The 25,824-nt window shown below is 35.9% G+C and overlaps 1 protein-coding gene across 2 annotated transcripts in view; it reads right to left on the minus strand.

Annotated features, from left to right (window-relative positions):
* The window catches only part of LEKR1 (leucine, glutamate and lysine rich 1), a 271,409-nt gene that overhangs the window by 211,363 nt on the left and 34,222 nt on the right, over positions 1–25,824 (minus strand). For both annotated transcript variants that reach the window (XM_082840350.1, XM_082840351.1), the window contains one exon: positions 22,604–22,818. In XM_082840350.1, coding sequence (XP_082696476.1) covers positions 22,604–22,818 — 215 coding nt within the window. The remainder of the gene's footprint in view (positions 1–22,603; positions 22,819–25,824) is intronic.

Consider the following 25,824-nt stretch of genomic DNA (forward strand, 5'->3'; position numbering starts at 1 on the left):
CCCACAGTGCGGCCGGAAAAAAAAAAAAAAAAAGCTATATGTTAAAAGTACAAAAAGATTACGAGGCAAGGTCATGGGGCTAAGCAATAGCAGAGCCTCTACTGTTTATACTATATCATACACTGCTTCGCTTCATTTATTCTTGTAATTCCACTAGGATTTAGTCCAATACAAACTGTATTTTATGTTATAATGATAACTAATTTTAAGTAAGGGAAATTCAAGGAGGAAAGATAAATAGAAGGAATACTGAATGTCTGGGACAGAAACTCTATAGCAGGGGTCCCCAACCCTGGGGACTGGTACCAGTCCATGGCCTGTTAGGAACCGGGCCACACAGCAGGAGGTGAGTGGCAGAAGAGCGAGTGAAGCTTCATTTGCCGCTCCCCATCGCTCCCTATCACTTGCATTACCACCTAAACCATACCCCCCAAACCCCCCCCATCCGTGTAAAAATTGTCTTCCACCAAACTGGTCCCGGGTGCCAAAAATGTTGGGGACCGCTGATCTGCCGTGTTGATTAAAAAGCTTGAGGGAGGGCTTCCCTGGTGGCGCAGTGGTTGAGAGTCCGCCTGCCGATGCAGGGGACGCGGGTTCATGCCCCGGTCCGGGAGGATCCCACATGCCGCGGAGCGGCTGCTCCCATGAGCCATGGCCGCTGAGCCTGCGCGTCCGGAGCCTGTGCTCCGCAGCGGGAGAGGCCACAACAGTGAGAGGCCCGCGTACCGCTAATAAAAAAAAAAAAAAAGCTTGAGGGATTAAAAAGACCTCCTTTAAAAACACAAAGCAGAAAAAATGTACTTTATTTTGGTAACCATGTTGCTATAGCAACAACATAATGATACACAGAAGAGCTTTCAAAGTTATACTGGTAATAAAAGATATACATGAATACACAGGTCTATCAATGTTGTTGAGTAAATATCAATCTCCATAACCTTGCCAGATCTGGTAACGAGAAACCCATGTAAATATTATTTATATCAATAGTAAAAACCAGCTGTCAACTTCTAGTATTTACTGTTTGTATGTGTCCACAAGGAAAAGGAGTAATGGAAAACAGTATGCTCTATACCTAAGTACTTTGGTCTGGAACACAATTAGTGCTGGTACAGGAGAAAAATGAAAAGATAATAAAAGGATTAGCTGGTCTTGGAGCTACATGGTATGAATAAAACCTGTTTAGGTTTCTCAAAGTTTAAGTAATACATAGTACAAATATCAATATAATAAATTCATATCCATACATCTAGAATAAGAGAAACATGATATAAACATCTAGGTTTAAATTATTTGCTACTAACACCCTGTGTCTATTGGAGTCATTTTTCAGTAGCCTGACAAAGAACCAATGCTCTTCCAAATGGTACTCAACCTTTTTTTTCCTGCCTTCCCCATGTTCATATGCCCAGTCACACTCTCATCAGTAACAGCTTTTATTTCACTGCGGAGATTCCCACTTGGCCCCAAAAGGCAAATCAGAATCTTAGGAGAGAGGTGAAGGTTTGAGAAAGCTCCTAGATATGTGAAATGAATGCCTAGGAAGTATGCCCAAACCATGAGAGCTATAGTTCTGCATCAGTTCTTTGTTCTGTAAAATCTTGATTATTCAAAATTCAGTTGTCACAAACATTTTTAACATGTATGCCTCTTACACTACTTCCATAGACAATAGAGAGTACTGTACAAGTAAAAAAGCTGAGCCTGAGTAAGACGTGTGCAAAAGACAAGACCTTTAAAAAAGGGAGGCCCTGATAGGTTTCTTTCCTTGAGATAACTATTTTTCCCCCCTCTTAAGGAACTAAAGTAAGCAGCCATGTGTTATTTTCTGGAGGGAAATGTAATGTCCAGAGAGGCAGGCCCTGCTAGTGTCTTCTTCCTTACAACAGACCCTGTTATTTCAGGAAGCAATGAGCCAACTCCCTGAAGTCAGTTCCCCAGATTCCCCTGCAGTTGTGGGAAAGCTTTGGACCTCCTGTCACTGGCATTTCCCCTGACTGCTTCCCCCTTCATATTTCTGCCTAGAAATGTACTTTTGACAGTGCAGAAGCCATCTTGAGATCATGAGGAGATCAGCATGAGACTGAAGGCCTACTCACTGAGAAAGACGGAATGAGAGATGGAAAGGGGCTGGATCCCTGGTGACATTCTGAGCTGCCTACACCCCTTATTTTTGATTCAAGAAACAAATAAAACCTTGTCCATTCGAGCCACTTGCTCCAGAATGCATTCCTAACTGACATAACTGGTCTATGAGGGAGGTAGTTTTGGCAGAGGAAGATAATGACTTACAAAATCTGCCTGTTTGCCCCATTATCCTCTACTCCAGCCAGGTACATCTATTTCCTCCAAGTGTCTTCATTTATAAACTTGCAGACGCTCTGTTAATTTGATCCCAAATTGTGGACTCAATCTGGCTCTCTGAACCCTTGGTATGTACCTATGCCCCTTTCTTGGGCTGACTGGTCTAGATTTGACTTCTACAGCTCATCTGATTTGTGAGAGTGGCCAATTATGATCAACAGAACTCTTAAGTCTAGTTCCTCATGGACAGGCCTAGCCTTCCACTGCTTAAATTTCCATGCACCATCCCAATTTGGCATAAGCAAAAGAGAAATCAAAAAGGAAATATTTAGCAGGCACGTAGAGATGCATATATCTAACTACTAACTTTTGTGAGCTACCTATTAACATTGTGAGAATTTAAGCCATTACTTTAAAAAAATGTTCTTAGTTACTCAAAGCAATATTTAAGTTGACTAAAAAATCAACACAAGGTCACAACCAAGATGGAGTAGCACTGCTTCAGGACTTGAGAAACGCCAAGGCAATGAGATCCCTGAGTTTGCTTATTGTCTCCCATACATCTCACAGAGTGCTACAGAAGTTTCCAACCCAGAACCACCAACAGCCACAGACAAAAAAAAAAAATAAGAAAAGTCTGATCTACTTAGCTGATCAGGGAAAGCCTGACTAAACAATAGAAAACAATCTTGGTAATAGCTGCCTTCTCTCACCAAATATCAACTGTAAAACTGTACCCCCTCCCCACCTCATGGTTTAAGGGCAGACACAACTGAGCAGAGAGTTGATCTTCCACACCACCACAGCCCTGCTCCATAGATGCAGGTGATGCACTCCATGTCACCTGGCCGGTATAGTATCAGTGGGGTAAGCTGAGAGCCGATCTTCCGTTCCCCTCTGTAGAAGCAAGATATGCTCCCATTCCCCCACACAGTAGTGTCAGTGGGGCCAACGGGGAGCTGAGCCTCCACCCCAACCCTGCACCAATGAATCTGAACAAAGCAGTACAAGTTGTTAGTAGTAAGCACTCACTTTCCTTACACTCCTTGTGTCAGTGAGGCCCAGTGGGGAACTAAACCCAACTGGCGGCAAAGAGACCAAAGGAAGCAGTGAAAAACAGGACTGGTGGCACTCTTATTCTGACTCCCTACCCGTATCCTGTTTCAGAGGGTCTCAGTCAGAAGCCTCCAGCTGCACGCAGTATCAGTGAGGTAGAAAAAGGTAGTGACACAGAGTAGTCAACACCCTGCTTCCCCTCCTCTGATGCCAGTGGGACATGCAGGGAGATGAGCCTCTACTCCTAGCTGGCATCAATGAGGCAGAATCAGGGCTGGTTGGCACCCTACTTCTCCCATCCTTTGGTGTCAGTGGGGCACAGAGAGAAACCAAGCTTCTGCCCCCACCCTGCTGCAAAAAAGCAGTGTGAGACAGCTCTCTGGTTCCCCCCTCCCTGGTGACAGTGAGTTCAATGGGGAACTGATCTTATATCCCCATGCAGAGACACAAGGCTGTGCAAGTTGGTGACCTACTTTTGCCAGAAAGGTGTGAATGGGGCCAAGGGCAATATGTTAACTTCAACTTCACTAGTCTTATACAAGGCAGTGTAAGTCAAAGCCCAACTTTTGCTAAAGTAGTGACACTGGACCTAGCAGGAAGCTGAACAAACATACCCATTTGGCTTTCACGCTTTATCTCAACAAGGGGAATGTGTGCTAAAAAAAAAAAAAAGATTGAATAGGATCCAGAGTCTCACAGTATAACCTCCAAAATAATCAAGGCTCAATGGAAAATCACTCATCATGGAACCAGGAAAATCATAATGTTCACGAGAAAAGATAATCAACAGACCCAACACTGAGGTGAATCAGATGTTGGAATTATCTGACAAGGATTATAAAGCAGCCATCATAAAAATTCTTTTAAAAGCAATTAAAAATTCTCTTGAAAGAAAAGAAAATCTCAACAAAGAAATAGAAGTTACAAAAAACCAAACAGAAATGATAGAACTGAAATATATAATAACTGAAAGAAAAAAAGAAAAAAACCTCACTGGAGGGGCTCAACAGCAGAGTTTAAGGACAGAAGATAGAATCAGTGAATGTTAGGATAGATCAACAGAATTCACCAATCTGAACAAGAATGAAAATAGACAGAAAAAATAATTAACAGAGTCTCAGAGACCTGTGTGACAATAACAAAAAAGCTAGCATTCATATGATCAGAGTCTGAGAAGGAGAGGAGAGAGAGGAAGTAGGATTAAAAAATATTCAAAGAAATAATGGTTGAAAACTTGTAATCATGGCAAGAGATATAAACCTACAGATTCAACAAGCTGTAGGGAAGATCCCATTCTATCTTAATAGAATAAACCCAAAGGAATCCACGTTAAGACAGATCATAACTGAATTATGATAAATTATGCATCTATATTGCAATAACTAGAGCAACCACTAAGAAATCTATACAAAGCAATATACTTAAAACACTATAAGTCAAGATATAATCCTAAAAATGCTCAACAAACCAATCTGAAGGTAAGAAAGAGAAACAGAAGAGAACCAGAAGAAACAAACTGAACACAAATAAAATGGCATATGTAAACCCTAACATATCAACAATTACCTAAATATATATGTAAATCTAAATACACCAATTAAGAGGCAGAGTGGATTAAAAAAAAAAATACTTTAACAATATGCTATAAGACCCACTTCAAATTCAATGACATCAGTAGGTTGAGAGTAAAATGGAAAAAATATACCATGTAAACAGTTTTTTGTTTTTTGTTTTTGCGGTATGCGGGGCTCTCACTGTTGTGGCCTCTCCTGTTGCGAAGCACAGGCTCCGGATGTGCAGGCTCAGCGGCCATAGCTCATGGGCCCAGCCGCTCCGCGGCATGTGGGATCTTCCCGGACCAGGGCACAAACCTGTGTCCCCTGCATCGGCAGGCGGACTCTCAACCACTGCGCCACCAGGGAAGCCCTAAACAGTTTTTTTTTTAAAAAAGCAGGAGTCGCTATATTAACATCAGACAAAGTAGACTTCAGAGTAAACAATTTTACTAGAGACAAAGAAGAATATTACATAATGATAAAAGGATCAATCCACCAGGAAAACATAACAATCCTAAATATGTTCACAGCAAACAAAACAGCTACAAAATACGTGAAGCAAAAATTATATTACTCAAAGAGAAACAGACAATCCACAATTAGAGTTGGAGACTTCCAATACTCCACTCTTAGCAACTGACAGAATCACTGCACAGAAGATCAGCAAGGAAATGAAAGAACTCAAAACCATCAAACACCAGGTTTTAACTGCCATATTTAGAAAACTTCACCCAACAACAGCAGTGTACACATTTTTTTTTTCAAGTACCCATGGAACAGTCACCAAAGCAAGTGCCTATCCTTGTCCATAAAACAAGTTTCAACAAAAATTTAAAAGTTGAAATCATACAGAATATGTTCCCTGACCATAATGGAATCAAACTAGAAATCATTAACAGAAAGATGACAGGAAAGTCTACAAACACTTGGAAACTAAACAGCACACTTCTAAATAATCTGTATATCAAAGGAAAACTCTCAAAGGAAATGTTAAGAATTATACACAAACACACAGAACTGAATGAAAATGAAAATACAACATATCAGAATATGTGCAGCATAACTAAAGCAGTGAAGAGAGTAAATTTATGAGTGAAATTTTCTAATATCCAAAGAAAAATCTACGTGGGCTTCTGTCAGGGGAAGGGGAAAAGCAAATATTTTAAATATGCCAAAGCTTTCTATTATGTTTAACAAGACCTGCCCTCAGGAGAAACTATTTTACCAGAACTTAACCTGCTGGGATATTATCAGAGCCTAACTAACCTGGCAAAGGGAAGAACCCAGCCCTAGCCCAGCTCTAGAAATCCTGTCCCACCTAAGGTCAGGGGGGTGGGGATGGAAGATATGGCAACTGAGAAATATCTGTGTTCACAGTCCACAGGCAAAGGCTCACTACAAGACGGAGACATAATCATAGGACTGTACAACAGTTCTCCTCCCTTGACACTACCACCACATTACTAAAGGCCTATATACTGCAATTCCTTTTACTAGTATTTCATGTCCACCTATCAACAAAAACTTAACGGTTTATACTAAAAGGCAAAAAAACAGTTTGAAGAGACTAAACAAGCATCAAAACCAGAGTGAGATATGGCAGGAATGTTGGAATTATCAGACCAGAATTTTTAAAAAATTATTATTAATATGAAAAAGGATTTAATAGAAAAAGCAGACAACATGCAAGAACAGATGGATAATGTAAGCAGAGACATGGAACTTCAAAGAAAGAATCAAAAAATGCTAGAGATAAAAAAACACCGTAACAGAAATGAATAATGCCTTTGATTGGCGATTAGTAGACTAGACATCACTGAGGAAAGAATCTCTATGCTGGAGGATATGACAATAGAACTGAAAAGCTACTGAAACTGAAAAGCAAAGAAAAAATTTTTAAAAATAATAGAATATCCAAGAACTTTGGGACAATTATAAAAAGTATAACATATACATAATAGGAATACCAGAAGGAGAAGAAATAGAGAAAGGAAAAGAAGAAATATTTGAAACAATGATTGACAATTTCCTCCAAATTAATGTCAGACACCAAACAACAGATCCAGGAACTTCAGAGAATACCAAGCAGGATAAATGCCAACTAAGATTTAACATCTCCAAACTACAGAAAATCAAGGATAAACTCCAGAAAGAAATGAAAGGATAAAAACACTTTACCTATGGAGGAACAAAGATGAAACATATCCAACTTCTCCACAGAAATCATGAAAGCAAAAAATAGTGGAGTGAAATATTTAAAGTTTGAGAGAGAAAACAACCATCAACCTAGAATTCTGTACCCTGAGAAATTATCCTTCCAAGGTAAAGGAGAATTAAGACTTTCTCAGGCAAACAGAAATTGATGAAATTTGACGCCTGTAGATCTGCTTTGCAAGAAATTTTACAAGAAGTTCTTCAGAAAGAAGGAAAACAATATAGGACAGAAATTCAGATCAACATAAAGAAAAAGAGCATAAGAGAAGGAATAAGTGAAGGCAAAATAAAAACTTTTCCTTATTCTTAATTGGTCTAATAGGTAACAGTTTATTCAAACTAATAGGAGCAACAATATATTTGATTACCTATGAGATATCTATATCTATCTATATATAGATATTTATGTGTGCTTACTTATAAGTAAAATGCATGGCAGCAGTGATGCAAAGGATGGGAGGGAAGAATTTGGAATATTTTGTTATTATAAGGCACTTGCACTACCCATGAAGCAGTGAAGTGCTATTTAAAAGTAGACTTGGATTAGTTATAAAAATATATTGCAAACTCTAAGGCAACACCTTAAAAAAGTGAGAAAAAGAAGTATAACTGATATTCTAAGAAAGAGAAATGGAATTGTTGTATTAAATACTGTCAAATCCACTAAAGGCAGAAAGAAGTGTGGAAGACAAAAATAAGAACAAAGAAAAAGGGCAGCAAATAGAAAACAATAACCAAAAAATGGTAGATGTTGATCCAATTATATCAGTCATTACTTTGAATATCAATGGTCTACAGACACCAATTAAAAAACAGAGACTGTCAGAGTAGATCAAAAAGCAAGACCCAACTATAATGCTATCTTCAAGAAACACAGTTTAAATATAAAGACACATACAGACTAAAAATAAAGGGGTGGAGAAAGATATATCATGTTAACACTAATCAAAAGAAAATGAGAGTATATTAGTTTCAGACAGAGAAGACTTCAAAGCAAGGAAAGTTATCAGAAATAAAGAGGGGGAGCTTCCCTGGTGGCGCAGTGGTTGAGAATTTGCCTGCCAATGCAGGGGACACGGGTTCAAGCCCTGGTCTGGGAAGATCCCACATGCCACAGAGCAACTAGGCCCGTGAGCCACAACTACTGAGCCTGTGCATCTGAAGCTTGTGCTCCACAACAAGAGAGGCCACGACAGTGAGAGGCCCATGCACCGCGATGAAGAGTGGCCCCCGTTCACCTCAACTAGAGAAAGCCCTCGCACAGAAAGGAAGACCCAAAACAGCCAAAAATAAATTAATTAATTTTAAAAAAAAGAATGCATTGCTTTAAAAAAAAAAAAGAGGGGTATTATAAAATGATAAAGGGGTCAATGCTCTAAGAAGAGATAATAATCCTTAAGAAGACAGCCTAACAATAGAGCATCAAAATATGTAAGGCAAAAGCTGATAGAGCTGCAAGAAGAAACAGATTAATTCACTATTACAGTTGGAGACTTTAACACCCTTTTATCAAAAATGGACAGATCCAGGAGGCAGAAAATCAGTGAGGACATAGTTGAACTCAACAGCATCATCAATCAACTGATATAACTGACATCTATGGATGACTTCACCCAACAACAGCAGTGTATTACATTCTTCTCAAGCTCACATGAAACATTTACCAAGATAGACCACATTCTGGACCATAAAACACATCCTAACATATTTAAAGGAATAAAAATCACACAATGTCTGCACTTAGACAGCAATAAAATTAAATTAGAAATTAAACAGAAAGAGCTGGGAAATCCCAAAATACTTGGAGATTAAACAACACACTTCTGATTAACAGGTGTATCAAAGAAGAAATCACAGAGAAATTTAAAAATACTTTGAAATAAATGAAAGTGAAAATACAACGTACTGAAATTTGTGGGATGCAGCAAGGCAGTGCTTACAGGGAAATTTATGGCATTGAAAACATTTATTTGAAAAGAGGAAAGATCTAAAATCAATAATTTAAGCTTCCACCTTAGGAAACTAGAAAAAGAAGAGCAAATTAAATACAAAGTAAGCAGAAGAAACGAAATAATAATAATTAGAGCAGAAATAAATGAAACTGAAATAGGAAATCAATAGAGAAAAATCAATAAAACCAAAAGCTGGTTCTTTAAAAAGATCAATAAAATTGATAATCTTCAGGTAAGGCGAACAAAGAAGAAGAGAGAAGATACAAATTGCTAGTATCAGAAATTAAGAGGAGAGCTTCCCTGGTGGCGCAGTGGTTGAGAGTCCATCTGCTGATGCAGGGGACATGGGTTCGTGCCCTGGTCTGGGAAGATCCCACATGCCGTGAAGCGGCTAGGCCCGTGAGCCATGGCCACTGAGCCTGCGCGTCCGGAGCCTGTGCTCCGCAACGGGAGAGGCCACAAAAGTGAGAGGCCCATGTACTGCAAAAAAAAAAAAAAAAAGAAAAGAAAGAAATTAAGAGGAGTCATCACTAGAGATCCCTCAAAAAGCTAAAAACAAAATTACCGTATGATCCAGCAATTCCACTCCTGGGTATATATCCAAAGAAAATGAAAACATTAATTCAAAAAGATATATACACCCCAATGTTCATAGCAGCATTATTTACAATAGCCAAAATATGAAAGCAACCTAAGTGTCCATCAAGAGATGAATGGATAAAGAAGATGTGGTGTATATATGTACAATGGAATACTACTCAGCCATAAAAAAAAGAATGAAATCTTTCCATTTGTAACAACATGAATGGACTTGGAGGGCATTATGCTAAATGACATAAGTTAGACAGAAAGATGAACACTGTATGATATCACTTATATGTGGAAAAATAAAACAAACTAATGAATACAACAAAATGAAAACAGACTCATAGATATAGAGAATAAACAAGTGGTTACCAGTGGGGAGAGAAAAGGAGGAAGGGGCAATACAAGAGTAGGGGACTCAGAGGTACAAACTATTATGTATAAAATAAACTACAAGGATATACTGTACAACACAGGGAATACAGCCAATATTTTATAATAACTATAAATGGAGTGTAACCTTTAAAAATTTAGAACCACTATGTTGTACACCTGTGACATATAATATTATACATCAACTATACTTCAACAGAAAAAAAGTATAAAAAAATGTTTTAAAGAAATACTATGAATAACTCCAGGCCCACAAATTTGATCACCAAGATAAAATGAATCAACTCCTTAAAAGAAATGCCAAAACTCACACAAGAATAAATAGACAATCTGAACATAACTGTATCTATAAGAGAAATATCATCAACAATTAATAAACTTCCAAAACAGAAATCACCAGGTCCAGATGGATTCACTGATAAATTCTACCAAATTTTTTAATTTCCTTAAAAAATTCTACCATTTTTTAAGGAAAAAGTTATACCAATTCGCTCTTCCAAAAGATTGAAGTGAAGAGAATATTTCCCAACTCATTCAATGAGGCCAGCATTACCCTAATACCAAACCAGACAAAAATTCAAGAAAAGAAAACTATAGATCAATATCTCTCATGAACATAGATGTAAAACTTCTCAACAAAATATTAGTGAATCAAATTTTAAAATATATTAAAAAAATTATGCACCACAACCAAATGGGATTTATTCCAGGTATCAAACCTGGTTCAACATTTGAAAATCGATTAATGTAATCCATCACATCAACAGGCTAAAGAAGAAAAGTCACATGATCATATCAATAGATGAAGAAAAATATTTTGACAAAATCCAACATTCATTCATGTTAAAAACTGTCAGCAGGGCCTTCCCTGGCAGTCCAGTGGTTAAGAATCCGTCTTCCAATGCAGGGAATGTGGGTTCGATCCCTGGTGGGGGAACTAAGATTCCACATGCCATGGGGCAACTAAGCCCGTGTGCTCTAGAGCCTGCACACCACAACTAGAGAGAAGCCCATGCACTGCAATGAAAGAACCCACATGCTGCAGCTAAGACCCAATGCAGCCAAATAAATAAATACCAAAAAAAAAAAAAAAAACCTGTCAGCAAACTAGGAATAGAAAGAAACTTCCTTAGTTTTATAAAGAACATTTAGGGAATTCCCTGGAGGTCCAGTGGTTAGGACTCTGCACTTCCACTGCAGGGGCACGGGTTCAATCCCTGGTCAGGGAACTAACATCCCACATGCCACACAGAGCAGAAAAATAAATAAATAAAAGAAATTTACAAAAAATCTACAGTTCATACCATATTTAACAGTGAAAAACTTGAAGGTTTCCTGTTAAGATCAAGAACAAAACAAGGATGTCCCCTCTCACCACTGCTATTTAACATTGTATCTGAAGTCCTAACTAATGCAATAAGACAAGAAAAAAAAATAAAGGTATACAGATTGGGAAAGCAGAAATAAAACTGTCTTTGTTCACTGATGACATGATCACCTATACAGAAAACCTGAAAGAATCAACAAAGAAACAGAATCAACAAAGAAACTTGGAACTAACAAGTGCTTATAGCAAGGTTGCAAGATAGAAGGTTAATTATACAAAAGTCAGTAACTTTCCTATATACCATGAACGTATGGAATTCGAAATTAAAACTCATTACCATTTACATTAGTCCCTCCCAAAAATGTAGGTATAAATGTACAAACTCTAATGAAATATGTATAAGAACTATATGATGAAAACTATAAAATTCATATGGACAAAAACAAAGAACTAAATAAATGAAGAGATATTCCATGTTTGTGCATAGTTAAGATTCAATATTGTCAAGACATCAATTCCTCCCAACTTGATCTATAGATTTAATTCAATCCCAAACAAAAATCTCAATAAGTTATTTTGTGGATATGGACAAACAAATTCTGAAGTTTATATGGAGAGGGAAAAGACCCAGAATAGACAGCTCAATATTGAAGGAAAAGAACAAAGTTGAAGGACTGATACTGCCTAGCTTCAAGACTTACTATAAGGCTACAATATTCAAGATACTGTGATTTTGGTGGAAGACATATAGATTAATGGAACAGAACAGAGTCCAGAAATAAAACCAAATAAATATGGTCAACTGATCTTTGACAAAGGAGCAAAGGCAATGCAATGGAGCAAAGACGTGTGGAGATCGAAACAACTAGACAACATCTACATGCAAAGAAAAAAAATGAATCTAGACATAGGTCATACACACTTGACAAAAATTAACTCAGATGAAATCACAGACCTAATGTAAAATACACAACTGTAAAACTCCTTTAAGATAACATAGGAGAAAACCTAGATGACCTTGGGTACAGCAGTGACTTTTTAGATACAACACCAAAGGCAAGACTCATGAAAGAAACAATAAGCAGGACTTCATTAAATTTTAAAACTTCTGCTCTACAAAAGAGAATGTCAAGAGAAATGGAAGACAAGCCACATACTGGGAGAAAATGTTTGCAAAAGACATCTGATAAAGGACTATTATTCAAAATATACAAAGAACTTCTAAAACTCAACAATAAGAAAACAAACTATCTGATTTAAAATGGACAAAAGACCTGAACGAACACCTCAGCGAGGAAGATATACAGATAACAAGCATATTTAAAAGACGTTTAACTTCATATGTCATCAAGGAAATGTAAATTAAAACAACAATGAGATACTACTATACACCTATTAGAATGGCCAAAATCCAAAACACCAACAACACCAAAGCGTGGTGAGAATTTGGTAACAGGAACTCTCAATCATTGCTGCAGGGAACACAAAATGATAGAGCCACTTTGGAAGATAATTTGGTAGATTCTCACAAATTATACATACTTCTACTATATGATTCAGCAATCACACTCTTTGGTATTTACCCAAAGGAGCTGAAAATATGTGTTCACACAAAAACCTGCACATGGATATTTACATCAGCTTTATTCATAACTGCCAAAACTTGGAAGCAACCCAGGTGTCCTTCAGTTGATGAATAGATAAATAAACTGAGGTTCATCCACGGAATGGGATATTATTCAGTGCTAAAAACAAACGAGCTATCAAGTCATGAAAAGACGTGGAGTAAACTTAAACACATATTACTAACTGAAAGAAGCTAATCTGAAAAAGCTACACACTATATGATTCCAACCATATGACATTCTGGAAAAGGCAAAACTATGGAGACAACAAATAGAACACTGATTGTCCGTCCTTAGAGGGGAGGGAGGGACAAACATGCAGAACAGAACACAGAGGATTTCTAGGGCAGCGTATCTATACTGTATAATACTACAATGGTAGATACATGGCATTACACATTTGTCAAAACCCATAGAATGTACAGTGCCAAGAGTGAACCCAAATATAAGCTATGGATTTGGGGTGATAATGCTGTGCCAAGGTAGGTTCATTGACTATAACAAATGTTTCACTGTGATGTGGGATGTATACAGTGGGGGTAGGTGTGTAGGGGCAGCAGGTATATGGGAACTCTGTACATTCCACTAGATTTTGCTGTGAACCTAAAACTGCTCAAAAAATTAAAGTTTATTGATTTTTTTAAGTCAGTTACCAAAGGGAAGAGGGGAGGGGGAGGGGCAAATTACAGTTATGGGATTAAGAGATACAAACTATTATGTATAAAATAGATAAGCAACAAAGAATATAGCACAGGGAATTATAGCCATTACCTTGTAATAACTTTGAATGGAGTATAACCTGTAAAAATACTGAATCACTATGCTTTACATCTGAAATTAATATAATATTATAAATCAACTATACTTCAATAAAAAAGCCAGCATAAAACATTTGTGAAGTGTAATGTTACAAAATATAATTTTAAAAAACAAGTGTTAGAAACAGGCATCATTAGAAAATCTACAAACAGCAAATGCTAGAGAGGGTGTGGAGAAAAGGGAACCCTCTTGCACTGTTGGTGGGAATGTAAACTGATACAGCCACTATGGAGAACAGTATGGAGATTCCTTAAAAAACTAAAAATAGAACTACCATATGACCCAGTAATCCCACTCCTGAGCAAATACCCAGAGAAAAACATAATTCAAAAAGACACATGCACCCCAATGTTCACTGCAGCACTATTTACAATAGCCAGGTCATGGAAGCAACCTAAATGCCCATCGACAGACAAATGGATAAAGAAGATGTGGTACATATACACAATGGAATATTACTCAGCCATAAAAAGGAACGAAATTGGGTCACTTGTAGAGACGTGGATGGACCTAGAGACTGTCTTACAGAGTGAAGTTATGTCAGAAAGAGGAAAACAAATATCGTATATTAATGCATATATGTGGAATCTAGAAAAATGGTAGAGATGAACCAGTTTGCAAGGTAGAAATAGAGACACAGATGTAGAGAACAAACGTATGGACACCAAGGTGGGAAAGCAGGGTGGGGGAGTGTGGGTGGGATGAATTGGGAGATTGGGATTGACATATATACACTAATATGTATAAAATAGATAACTAATAAGAACCTGCTGTATAAAAATAAATAAATAATTTTTTTAAAAAAATCAAGTGTTAGAAAAGTTAAAGTAGGTCAAGAAAAATATTCTATACTAAAACATATGTAATCCAAAAAGAGAGGTCTTAAAAATCCCATCAACCTAACCTTGCAATAGATAGAAATGGACAAACCCACATTCATTTTGGAAGATTTTAATATTCCCCTATGATTTGCCAAGTGAAATAGGCAAGAATAAGCAAAGACATACAGATTTTGAATAGCACAATTAACCGGTGCACTTTAATGGATCTATTAAAAAGTTATATCCCTAATACAAAGAACATGCCTCATTTTCTTTTTTTTCACCTTATCAAAATAGGTAAGAAGTGGATTTATTTAGAAAGATAGACACTCCACAGACAGTGTGGACCATCTCAGAAGGCGAGAGGCCCCGAAACATGGGGTGGTTAGTTTTTGGGGACTGGGTAATTTCATAGCCTAATGACTGTAAGGATTATTCCAACTATTTTGGGGAAGGGGAGGGAATTTCCAGGAATTGGGCCACTGCCCACTTTTTGGCCTTTTATGGTTAGCCTTAGAACTGTCATGGCACTGGTGGGTATGTTATTTAGCATGCTAAGGTATTACAAGGAGCATATAATGAGGCTCAAGGTTCACTGTAAGTCGAGTCTTCTGCCATCTTGGACCTAGCTGAGAACATGCCTCATTTTCAAGTAGTTATGGGGTAGTTCCAAAAACTCACTGTTTTTTAAACTCTCAGTAAGTTCTTCTAAATAAGTCACATTCTCTGTCCATGGTGGAATAAAAAATGGACATAAATAAAAAGATAGCAAAAAATAAAAGGTATCCACTTAGAAAACTTAAAAAATGTTCTTCCAAAGTCTTAGATTAAAAAGGAAATAAAACTGAACTCCCATCTTATTTAAAAGTAAATAAAAATAAAACACTATTATCAAAATTTTGTTGTGAAAACTTATTACCACAAGGAAACTTAATAACTTTAAATGTAACTACTAGGAAAAGAGACTGAAAAATTAGCCAAGGCTTTGGTGAGGTAACTAGTAAGAAAACTAGAAATTTTTTAAAGCATAATAAATAAATAAAAATAAGAGTGTAAATTAATGAAATAGTAAAGAAACAGATTTGATCAGTTAAGCTAAAATCTGGTTCTTTGAAAAGGTCTAAAGCTTTAAAGACAAACACGGGCTCAGAGTGAAAGAATGGAAGATGATACTCCAAGCAAATGGCAGCCAAAAGAAAGTGGGTATAGACATACTCACATCAGACAAAACAGACTTCAAGCCAAAAAAGTTAACATGAGACAATAATGGACAGTATATAATGATAAAGGGATCATTCATCAGGAAGACATAACAGTTATTAATATATATGCACTTAATCTAGGAGCACAAAAATATATAAAACACTTATTAGCAGACCTAGAGGGAGAAACTGATAGCAACCCAGTAATAGTAGGGAATTTAACACTCCACTTACATCAATAAATAGATCATCTAGACAGAAAGTCAACAAGGAAACACTGGCCTTATGTGAAACATTAGACCAGATCAATGTGATAGATTTGTACAGAAAATTCCATTCCAATGCAGCAGAATACACATTTTCTTTCAAGTGTGCACAAAACTTTCTGAAGAATAGACTATATGTTGGGACATAAAACAAGTCTCAATAAATTTAAAGACTGAATTCATATGAATCATCCTTCCCAATCACAATGGTATGAAAACAGAAATAAACTGCAAGAAGAAAGCTGGAAAAGTCACAAATATGTGAGGCTGAACAACATGGTACTTAACAACTATTGGTTCAATGAAGAAATGAAAGAAGAAATAAAAAATTACCTGAAGACAAATGAAAATAAGAATATAAAATACCAAAATCTATGGAATGCAACAAAAGCAGTTCTAAGAGGGAAGTTTATAGCAATACAGGCTTACCTCAAGAAACAAAAAAAGTCTCAATGAAACAAGAACAATATTAAACAATCTAACCATACATGTAAAGGAACTAGAAAAAGAAGAACAAATAAAGTCCTAAGTCAGTAGAAGGAAGGAAATAATAAAGATCAGAGAGGAAATAAATGAAATAGAGACTAAAAACACAACAGAAAAGATCAATGAAACTAAGATCTGGTTCTTTGCAAAGATAAACAAAATTGACAAACCTTTAGCTAAACTAACTAAGAAAAAAGAGAGAGAGGAGGCTCTGTTAATAAAATCAATAAAATCAGAAACAAAAGAGAAGAAATAACAATGGATACCACAAAAATACAAAGGATTATAATAAAATATAATGAACAGCTATATGCCAAAAATTGGACAACCTAGAAATGGACAAATTCTTAGAATCATACAGCTTTCCAAGACTGAGTCATGAAGAAATAGAAAATCTGAATAGACCAATCCCTAGTACAGAGATGGAAACAGTAATCCAAAAGTTCCCATGAAACAAAAGTCCACCAGAAGACCAGAGGGCCTCACAGGTAAATTCTACTAAATAGTCAAAGAAGATTTAATATCTATCCTTCTCAAACTACTCCAAAAAACTTGAAGAGGGGCTTCCCTGGTGGTGCAGTGGTTGAGAGTCTGTCTGCCGATGCAGGGGACGTGGGTTCGTGCCCCGGTCCGGGAAGATCCCACAGGCCATGGAGTGGCTGGGCCCGTGAGCCATGGCCGCTGAGCCTGCGTGTCCGGAGCCTGTGCTCTGCAATGGGAGAGGCCACAACAGTGAGAGGCCCGTGTACCACAAAAAAAAAAAAAAAAAAAAAAAACTTGAAGAGGAAGGAAGACTTCCTAACTCATTTTTATGAGGTCAACATCACTGTGATACAAAAACCAGACAATGACCCCACACACACACACACACACACACACACACACACACACACACAAAATTACAGGCCAATATCTCTGATGAACATAGATGCAAAAATTCTCAACAAAATATTAGATTAATAAAACAATAGATTAAAAGTATAATAACCTTGATCAAGTGGGATTTATTCCAGGGATGCTTCAACTTCCACAAATCAATCAACATGATACATCACTATAACAAAGTGAAGGATAAAAACCATGATCTCATTTCATAGATGCAGAAAAAGCATTTGAAAAGATTCAACACCCATTTATGATAGAAACTCTCAATAAAGTTAGTATAGAAGGAATGTACCTCAACATAATAAAGGCCATACATGACAAACCCACAGCTAACATCATACCCAATGGTGAAAAACTGAAAGCTATCCCCCTAAAGTCACGAACAAGACAAGGATATGCATTCTCACCATTCTTATTCAACATAATACTGGAAGTTTTAACTAGAGCAATCATGCAAGAAAAATAAGTAAAAAGCATCCAAATTGAAAAGGAAGAAGTAAAATTGTCACTATTTGCAGATGATATGATTTTAGATATAGAAAACCCTAAAGAATCCACAAAAAAAACTATTAGAAATAATAAATGAGTAAAGTTCCAGGGTACAAAATCAACATACAAAAATCGGTTGGGTTTCTATACACTAATAATGAGTTAGCAGAAAGAGAAATAAAGAAAATTCTATTTACAACTGCATCAAAAAGAATAAAGCACCCAGAAATAAATTTAACCAAGGAGGTGAAAGACCTGAAAACTCTAAGACATTGTTGAAAGAAACTGAAGACACAAATAAATGGAAAGATATTCCATGCTCATGGACTGAAAGAATTAACATTGTTAAAATGTCCATATTACCTAAAGCAATCTACAGATTCAACGCAATCCCCATCAAAGTCCCAAAGACATTGTTCACAGAAGTAAAACAAAAAATTCTAAAATGTATATGGAACCACAAAAGACCCTAAATAACCAAAGCAATCCTGAGGAAAAAAGAATAAAGCTGGAGGTATCACACTCCCTGATTTCAAACAATATTTCAAAGCCGTAGTAATCAAAATAGCATGGTATTGACAGAAAAAGATACATAGATCAATGGAACAGAATTGAGAGCCCAGAAATAAACCCATGCATATAGGGACAATTAATTTACAACAAAGAAGATAGTAAAGCATTTGTTAAAATTCAATTGCTGATTAAAATATTAACCTTAAGGAGCTAGAAAAAAAGGGAAATTCCTTTGATAAAAGTCATCTTTAAGAAACCTATAGCCAGGCTTCCCTGGTGGCGCAGTGGTTGAGAGTCTGCCTGCCGATGCAGGGGACGCGGGTTCGTGCCCCGGTTCGGGAAGATCCCACAGGCCGCGGAGCGGCTGGGCCCGTGAGCCATGGCCGCTGAGCCTGCGCGTCTGGAGCCTGTGCTCCGCAACGGGAGAGGCCACAACAGTGAGAGGCCCGCGTACCACAAAAAAAAAAAAAAAAAAAAAAAGAAAAGAAAAGAAACCTATAGCCAACACCCAATTTAACATAGAAACACACTAGATGGGTTCACATTAAATCAGAAATAAGACAAAGATGCACTCTACAAGTTTACTGTTCAATACTGTTCTAAAGGTCTAATCCAAGTTAACGAGACAAAAAGGACAGGGAGTGGGGAAGTATTAGAAATGTAAAGGTAAGACAGTTACTATTTGCATATAATGTGATTGTCTTATATATGTGTACTGTGTATATATAAAATGAATATATGTAATATATTCAAGAAAATCAACTGAAAAACAAATACAAGTAATAAAAGAATTCAGTAAGTGAGCTAGTTACAAAGTCAATATATGAAAATCAATAGCATTCAGAAAAATTTAAAAATCTAATGAACAAAAAGATCCCATCCCCAACAGCAACAAAAGTTACATGTCCAGGAATTAAACTAATATGGAATATGCAAGAAAATTCCAAACTTTTATTGAGTAATTTAAACAAAGCCTGAATAAATGGGGGTAAAATACCATGTACCAGGATAAAAAGACTGAAGATTATAAAGATGTAAATTCTTAAGATGTCAAATTGCTCTAGAAAGCAAATGCAACTCCAATCTAAATCATAATATAGAATGTTTTATGGAATCTGATAAGCTGATTCTAATTCATCTAGAAAATGTTAGAAAAGCCAGGATAATATGAAAAGCAAAACAAACAGTTGCCCTACAAAATATCAAAACATATAAAGCAAAAGTAGTTAAAAGTGTGTTGCTGACCCACTCCTATACACTGGATATTTGTGTCCTCCCAAAACTCTTAAGTTGAAATCTATTGTCCAATGTGATGATATTTGGAGGTTTGGCCTTTGGGAGGTGATTAGGTCCTAAGGATGAAGCTCTCATGAATGGGATTAGTATCCTTATAAAAGAGACTCCAGAGAGCTCCCTTGCCTTCAATGCCATATGAGGACACAGCAAGAAGACAGCTGTCTATGAACCAGGAAGGGGCTGTCACCAGGTAACAAATATGCTAGCACTTTGATCCTAGGCTTCCCAGCCTCCAGAACTGTGAGAAATAAATAATATTGTTATAAGTCACCCAGTCTACTACTTTGTTATAGCAGCCCAAATGGACTAAGACACCCAGTGATAGATTATAGATCAATAGCATAAAACAGAGTCCAGAATAAGACTATAATAGGTGCCATTTCAAATCAAGTGAGAAAGGATGAAGAATTTAAAGAATGATATTGGGACAACAATAAATAAATAAATATTTATAAAACAACAACAAAAAAACCCATGAAATTATAAATCTAACTCATACATTAAAAGCCTTACCAGAACAACAACACTATAAAAGTTTTAAACTTATGTTGTTTTTCAACTTGCTTGAATCTAGGTTAGCAAAAGCCAGAGTAAGTTTCTGTTGTTTGCAACCAAAGGGACTTGACTCAGAACCTTACCAGAATTTGGCATACTTTTTAAAAATTGATACAGAAAAAAAATACAATAAACAATAAGATAAGCAGCAATGAGAAAATATTAGCAATATGTAATCAAAGTATGAGTCCATATTATATTAAAAACTCCTATATATAAACAAAAAATACAAATAATACTGTAGAAAATTGGACAATATATATGAACAAGTAACTCACTGACAAAACATAAATATCTAATAAACATATGAAAAAAAGTTCAACCTCACTAGCAATAAAGAAACAAATTAAATAACAATGAAGTAACATTTTTTCTGCTGAAGAAAAATGTGAAAATTTGAGAAAAATTAAGAAGACTCCAGTATTAACAAGATGTAAGGAAATGACCACTTTATAAACTATTGGCCAAATACAAATTAACCCTATCTTCTCAAAGGACAATTTGGTATAATGTCCACCAAAACTTTAAATTGGTATTTACTTTCTTTTCAGCAATTCCACTTCTAGGAATTTATCCTATGGAAAACATATGTACACAAGAATATAAATAAAACTACTATGTGTAATCATAAATACTGGAATAATCTAAATGTTGAAAAGAGAAATGGTTAAGTAAATTATAGCATATTCTTAGTAAGGAAGACTTTGCAGCAGTTAAGAACAAGATAGATCTATATGCATTAACATGGAACAATTTCCAGTATATAAAATTAAGTGGCAAAAGTCACAGACCAATATATTTATTATATTACTTATATTAAAAACGAGTCTATTAAAAAATAGTTTTAAAACTACATGGTATATATAAACATTACATATATTTAAAGGATATATCTATAATAAAGTTTAAGGCAAAATGAAGGATCTAGAAAGATATATACCAAACCATTAAAAGCGTTTTTTTATTTTTTTATCTCCAGTAAGAAGAAAGCAATCAGAAGGATAAAAAAGGACTTTCTTGCCTTTTCTTCTATATATCAATACTTCTTTTATTTCGTATGTTTATGTATTATTTATATAATATATTATTCAAGAAAGTAGGAGTAACACCAAACAAAAGAATCTGACAGGCAAAAACCCTCCAAATTTAAAATTTTAAACTAAATATTTTTAATTTTTCCACTCAAACATTATTAAATACTTTACTATTCAGACTTGAAATTCAAGAAAATATAACAAAATTTTCTTAGCAAAGGACTAAGAATTGGTATTTAATGTAATTATTCAAATTTGTAATAAAATTTAATAGGAGTACTTAATCCTAAGAGATTTAAGAAAGTTTCTACTTTATAAGGACACGATTTCATTATATTCATTAGTTCATAGTTTACTAACACAACTGTCGATATTTTCTTTTGTTTTTTCTTTTGTTTTTTTTGCGGTATGCGGGCCTCTCACTGTTTTGGCCTCTCCCATTGCGGAGCACAGGCTCCGGACGCGCAGGCTCAGCAGCCATGGCTCATGAGTCCAGCCGCTCTGCGGCATGTGGGATTTTCCCGGACCCGGGCACGAACCCATGTCCCCTGCATCGGCAGGCAGACTCTCAACCACTGCACCACCAGGGAAGGCCCAACTGTCAATATTTTAAATGGAGACATATTCATTCAAAGGAAAAGCCATGAAACAACAGCAAAAACCCTTTTGTAGAAGTGTTTGTATAAGCTCAGTGAGGTGTCTTTAGGCAGACTAACTTGCTGATTAGACTCAACATTAGGAAACCAATCTTTAATTTTATTCCAGTTTCACTGATTTAGAATCATGTGATTCTAAATCAATTTTAATGTTTTGGCCTCCTTTTCATAACATGAAAGCCTTATTCTATAAATCTAAATATTCAAGCACGTTTAAAAACAAACGTTAGATATCAAATCTACCAAAATTCACCTGATTTTTGATAGATAAACTTTCCTAATGATAAAATTAAGATATATATCTGGGGAAAAGTTAAATCAACCCATCACAACTTATAGTTACTGAATCAATTGGTTTCTAATTATTGATAGAAATATACACCTCAAAGGAATGCTCAAATTATATTTAAGAAGTATATTTAGTAATCAGTAATAATAAACAAACTCAAATGTATTAAGGTATAAATTATACTTGATGCAGAGAAATTCTAGAAAAACAAAGTCAAGTCTATACTCTGTACTTTTCTTCCAAACTAAATAAATGACAGAAAAGAATAACATATTCTAACCTTTCCATTTTGGATTCACTGTCAATTTTGTACTGTTCAAAATCTTGGCTAAGAGTCTGTAGTGTTTCTTGAAGGCTCTTTTCACGTTCTACACTTCCTTGATAAAATTTCATCTCTTTTTCCATCGCTTTCACTTTTTCTTCCATAGCCTTAAACTCATGAAGAATTAGATAGCTGACTCCACAGTACTTACAAACTTTTTCTTCTGGAGACATCTAGAAAATAGAACAGACATTTACTGAAATGATAGTTTTTTAATTCTAAAACATAACGTTCAACTGAAGATGTTATTGTAACCATGTTGGTTAAATGAAGTAAATGTATACTGTGCTATGCCATGGAGTAATACTTGCAACACTGCATACATCTGGATAAAATTTTAAAAACTGGCATGATATCGACTGACACAAAATCTTGGAATTAGAATAGGGATGTTCAGAGTAATAATTTCTCCATGGTATCTCTAAGAAAGATTTACTCTTGAAATATTTTCCATAAAATAAAACTAAAAATGATGAAAACATCTTTACAATTCTTATTTTAAGATGACTTTTCCATGATGTGGGAATAAATCACTGGCCTTTCACTTCCAACTGCATTGTGATCCTGGAGATGCTTCTTAGCTTCTTCAGATCTCATTTCCCTCATTTATAAAATTATGACATTGGGCCAAATAAACTCTAAGTTCCTGTTCAGGAACTTAGATGTTTTTTAACATTTTAAAAACATTAGATGTTTTTTAACATTTTAAGATTTTTATAGGATTTAACATTCTGTCATAAAACCAGATATAGGAGGAACACTTTGAACCTAATCTCTTTTGCCTAAATCAGATAGTACTTTTCCCCTCAGGTAGGTATGATTATACCTATTTTACACTTAAGGAAACGGGGACTACTGAAGTTAGATAACCAGCTGCTAAGTAGAGAAGTCGGCATTAAACCCAAGTCTATTTTAAAATCAGCACTTATGCCTGTATTTGTATCATATTTATCTACCATATGAATGTCAGCTAAATCATCTTACTTCCTTCAGATAAAATGCTTATATATCTTTGGCCAGATAGGGGCAGTGAAAAATGGAATTTTAGCAAAGTCAAGAGAAAGGTAATTCTTTTTTCTGTCTCAAGTATACAAATATTCTTCAAGTGGCCTCTACTTGTCTCGCTATTCACCAAAGACGGGACAAAGCTTTGTTAAATATTTGTTCCAGGGCACTAAAACTCTTAGATTATACAAGGAATGCTTACTCTTAATGCAACCTCCCTTAGGACTGTAGAAACTGCTCCTATAACTGAGTGATGCCACCATATCTGCCAATCAATGCCATCCACCATCTGTGCCTATCCATGCCATTATACAAGAGACGGTTGAAACAAACTAATAATAATTTTTGAGAGGGCAGACAGTGGAAGCAAGAAGAAGTATAATCCTGCAACCTGTGGAACAAAAACCACATTCACAGAAAGATACACAAGATGGAAAGGCAGAGGGATATGTACCACATGAAGGAACAAAATAAAACCCCAAAAAACAACTAAATGAAGTGGAGATAGGCAACCTTCCAGAAAAAGAATTCAGAATAATGATAGTGAAAATGATAAAAAAAAAAACCTCGGGAAAAGAGTGGAGGCAAAGATCAAGAATATGCAAGAAATGATTAAGAAAGAGCTAGAAGAATTAAAGAACAAACACCTAGGAGAATTAAAGAACAAACAAACAGAGATAAACAATACAATAACTGAAATGAAAAATACACGAGAAGGAATCAATAGCAGAATAACTGAGGCATAAGCACAGATAAGTGACCTGGAAGACAGAATGGTGGAATTCACTGCTGTGGAACAGAATAAAGAAAAAAAAATGAAAAGAAATAAAGACAGCCTAAGAGATCTCTGGGACAACATTAAACGTAACAACATTTGCATTATAGGGGTCCCAGAAGGAGAAGAGAGAGAGAAAGGACCCAAGAAAATATTTGAAGAGATTATAGTCTAACACTTCACTAACATGGGAAAGGAAATAGCCACCCAAGTCCAGTAAGTGCAGAGAGTCCCAGGCAGGATAAACCCAAGGAGAAACACGCTGAGACACACAGTAATCAAACTGACAAAAATTAAACACAAAGAAAAATTATTGAAAGCAACAAGGGAAAAATGACAAATAACATACAAGGGAACTCCCATAAGGTTAACAGCTGATTTCTCAGCAGAAACTCTCCAAGCCAGAAGGGAGTGGCATGATATATTTAAACGGATGAAAGGGAAGAACCTATAACCAACATTATTCTACTCAGCAAGGATCTCATTCAGATTCTACAAAGAAATCAAAAGCTTTACAGACAAGTAAAAGCTAAGAGAATTCAGCACCACCAAACCAGCTCTACAACAAATGGTAAAGGAACTTCTCTAACTGGGAAACACAAGAGAAGAAAAGGACCTACAAAAACAAACCCAAAACAATTAAGAAAATGGTCATAGGAACATACATATCAATAATTACCTTAAACGTGAATGGATTAAATGCTCCAATCAAAAGACACAGGCTTGCTGAATGGATACAAAAACAAGACCCATATATATGCTGTCTACAAGAGACCCACTTCAGACCTAGGGACACATACAGACTGAAAGTGAGGGGATGGAAAAAGACATTCCATGCAAATGGAAATCAAAAGAAAGCTGGAGTAGCAATATTCATCAGGTAAAATAGACTTTAAAATAAAGAATGTTATAAGAGACAAGGAAGGACACTACATAATGATCAAGGGATCAATCCAAGAAGAAGATATAACAATTATAAATATATATGCACCCAAGATAGGAGCACCTCAATACATAAGGCAACTGCTAACAGCTAAAACAGGGGAAATCAACAGTACCACAATAATAGTGGGGGACTTTAATACCTTACTTACACCAATGGACAGATCATCCAAACAGAAAATTAAGAAGGAAACACAAGCTTTAAATGACACAATAGACCAGATAGATTTTATTAATATTTATAGGACATTCCATCCAAAAACAGCAGATTACACTTTTTTCTGAAGTGCACACAGAACATTCTCCAGGATAGATCACATCTTGGTCACAAATCAAGCCTCAGTAAATTTAAGAAAATGGAAATCACATCAAGCATCTTTTGTGACCACAATGCTATGAGATTAGAAATCAATTACAGGGAAAAAAAACATTAAAAAACACAGGCACATGAAGGCTA

This window comes from Leucopleurus acutus (assembly GCF_964270905.1).
Source record: "Leucopleurus acutus genome assembly, chromosome: 5".
NCBI classification, from domain to species: Eukaryota; Metazoa; Chordata; class Mammalia; order Artiodactyla; family Delphinidae; genus Leucopleurus; species Leucopleurus acutus.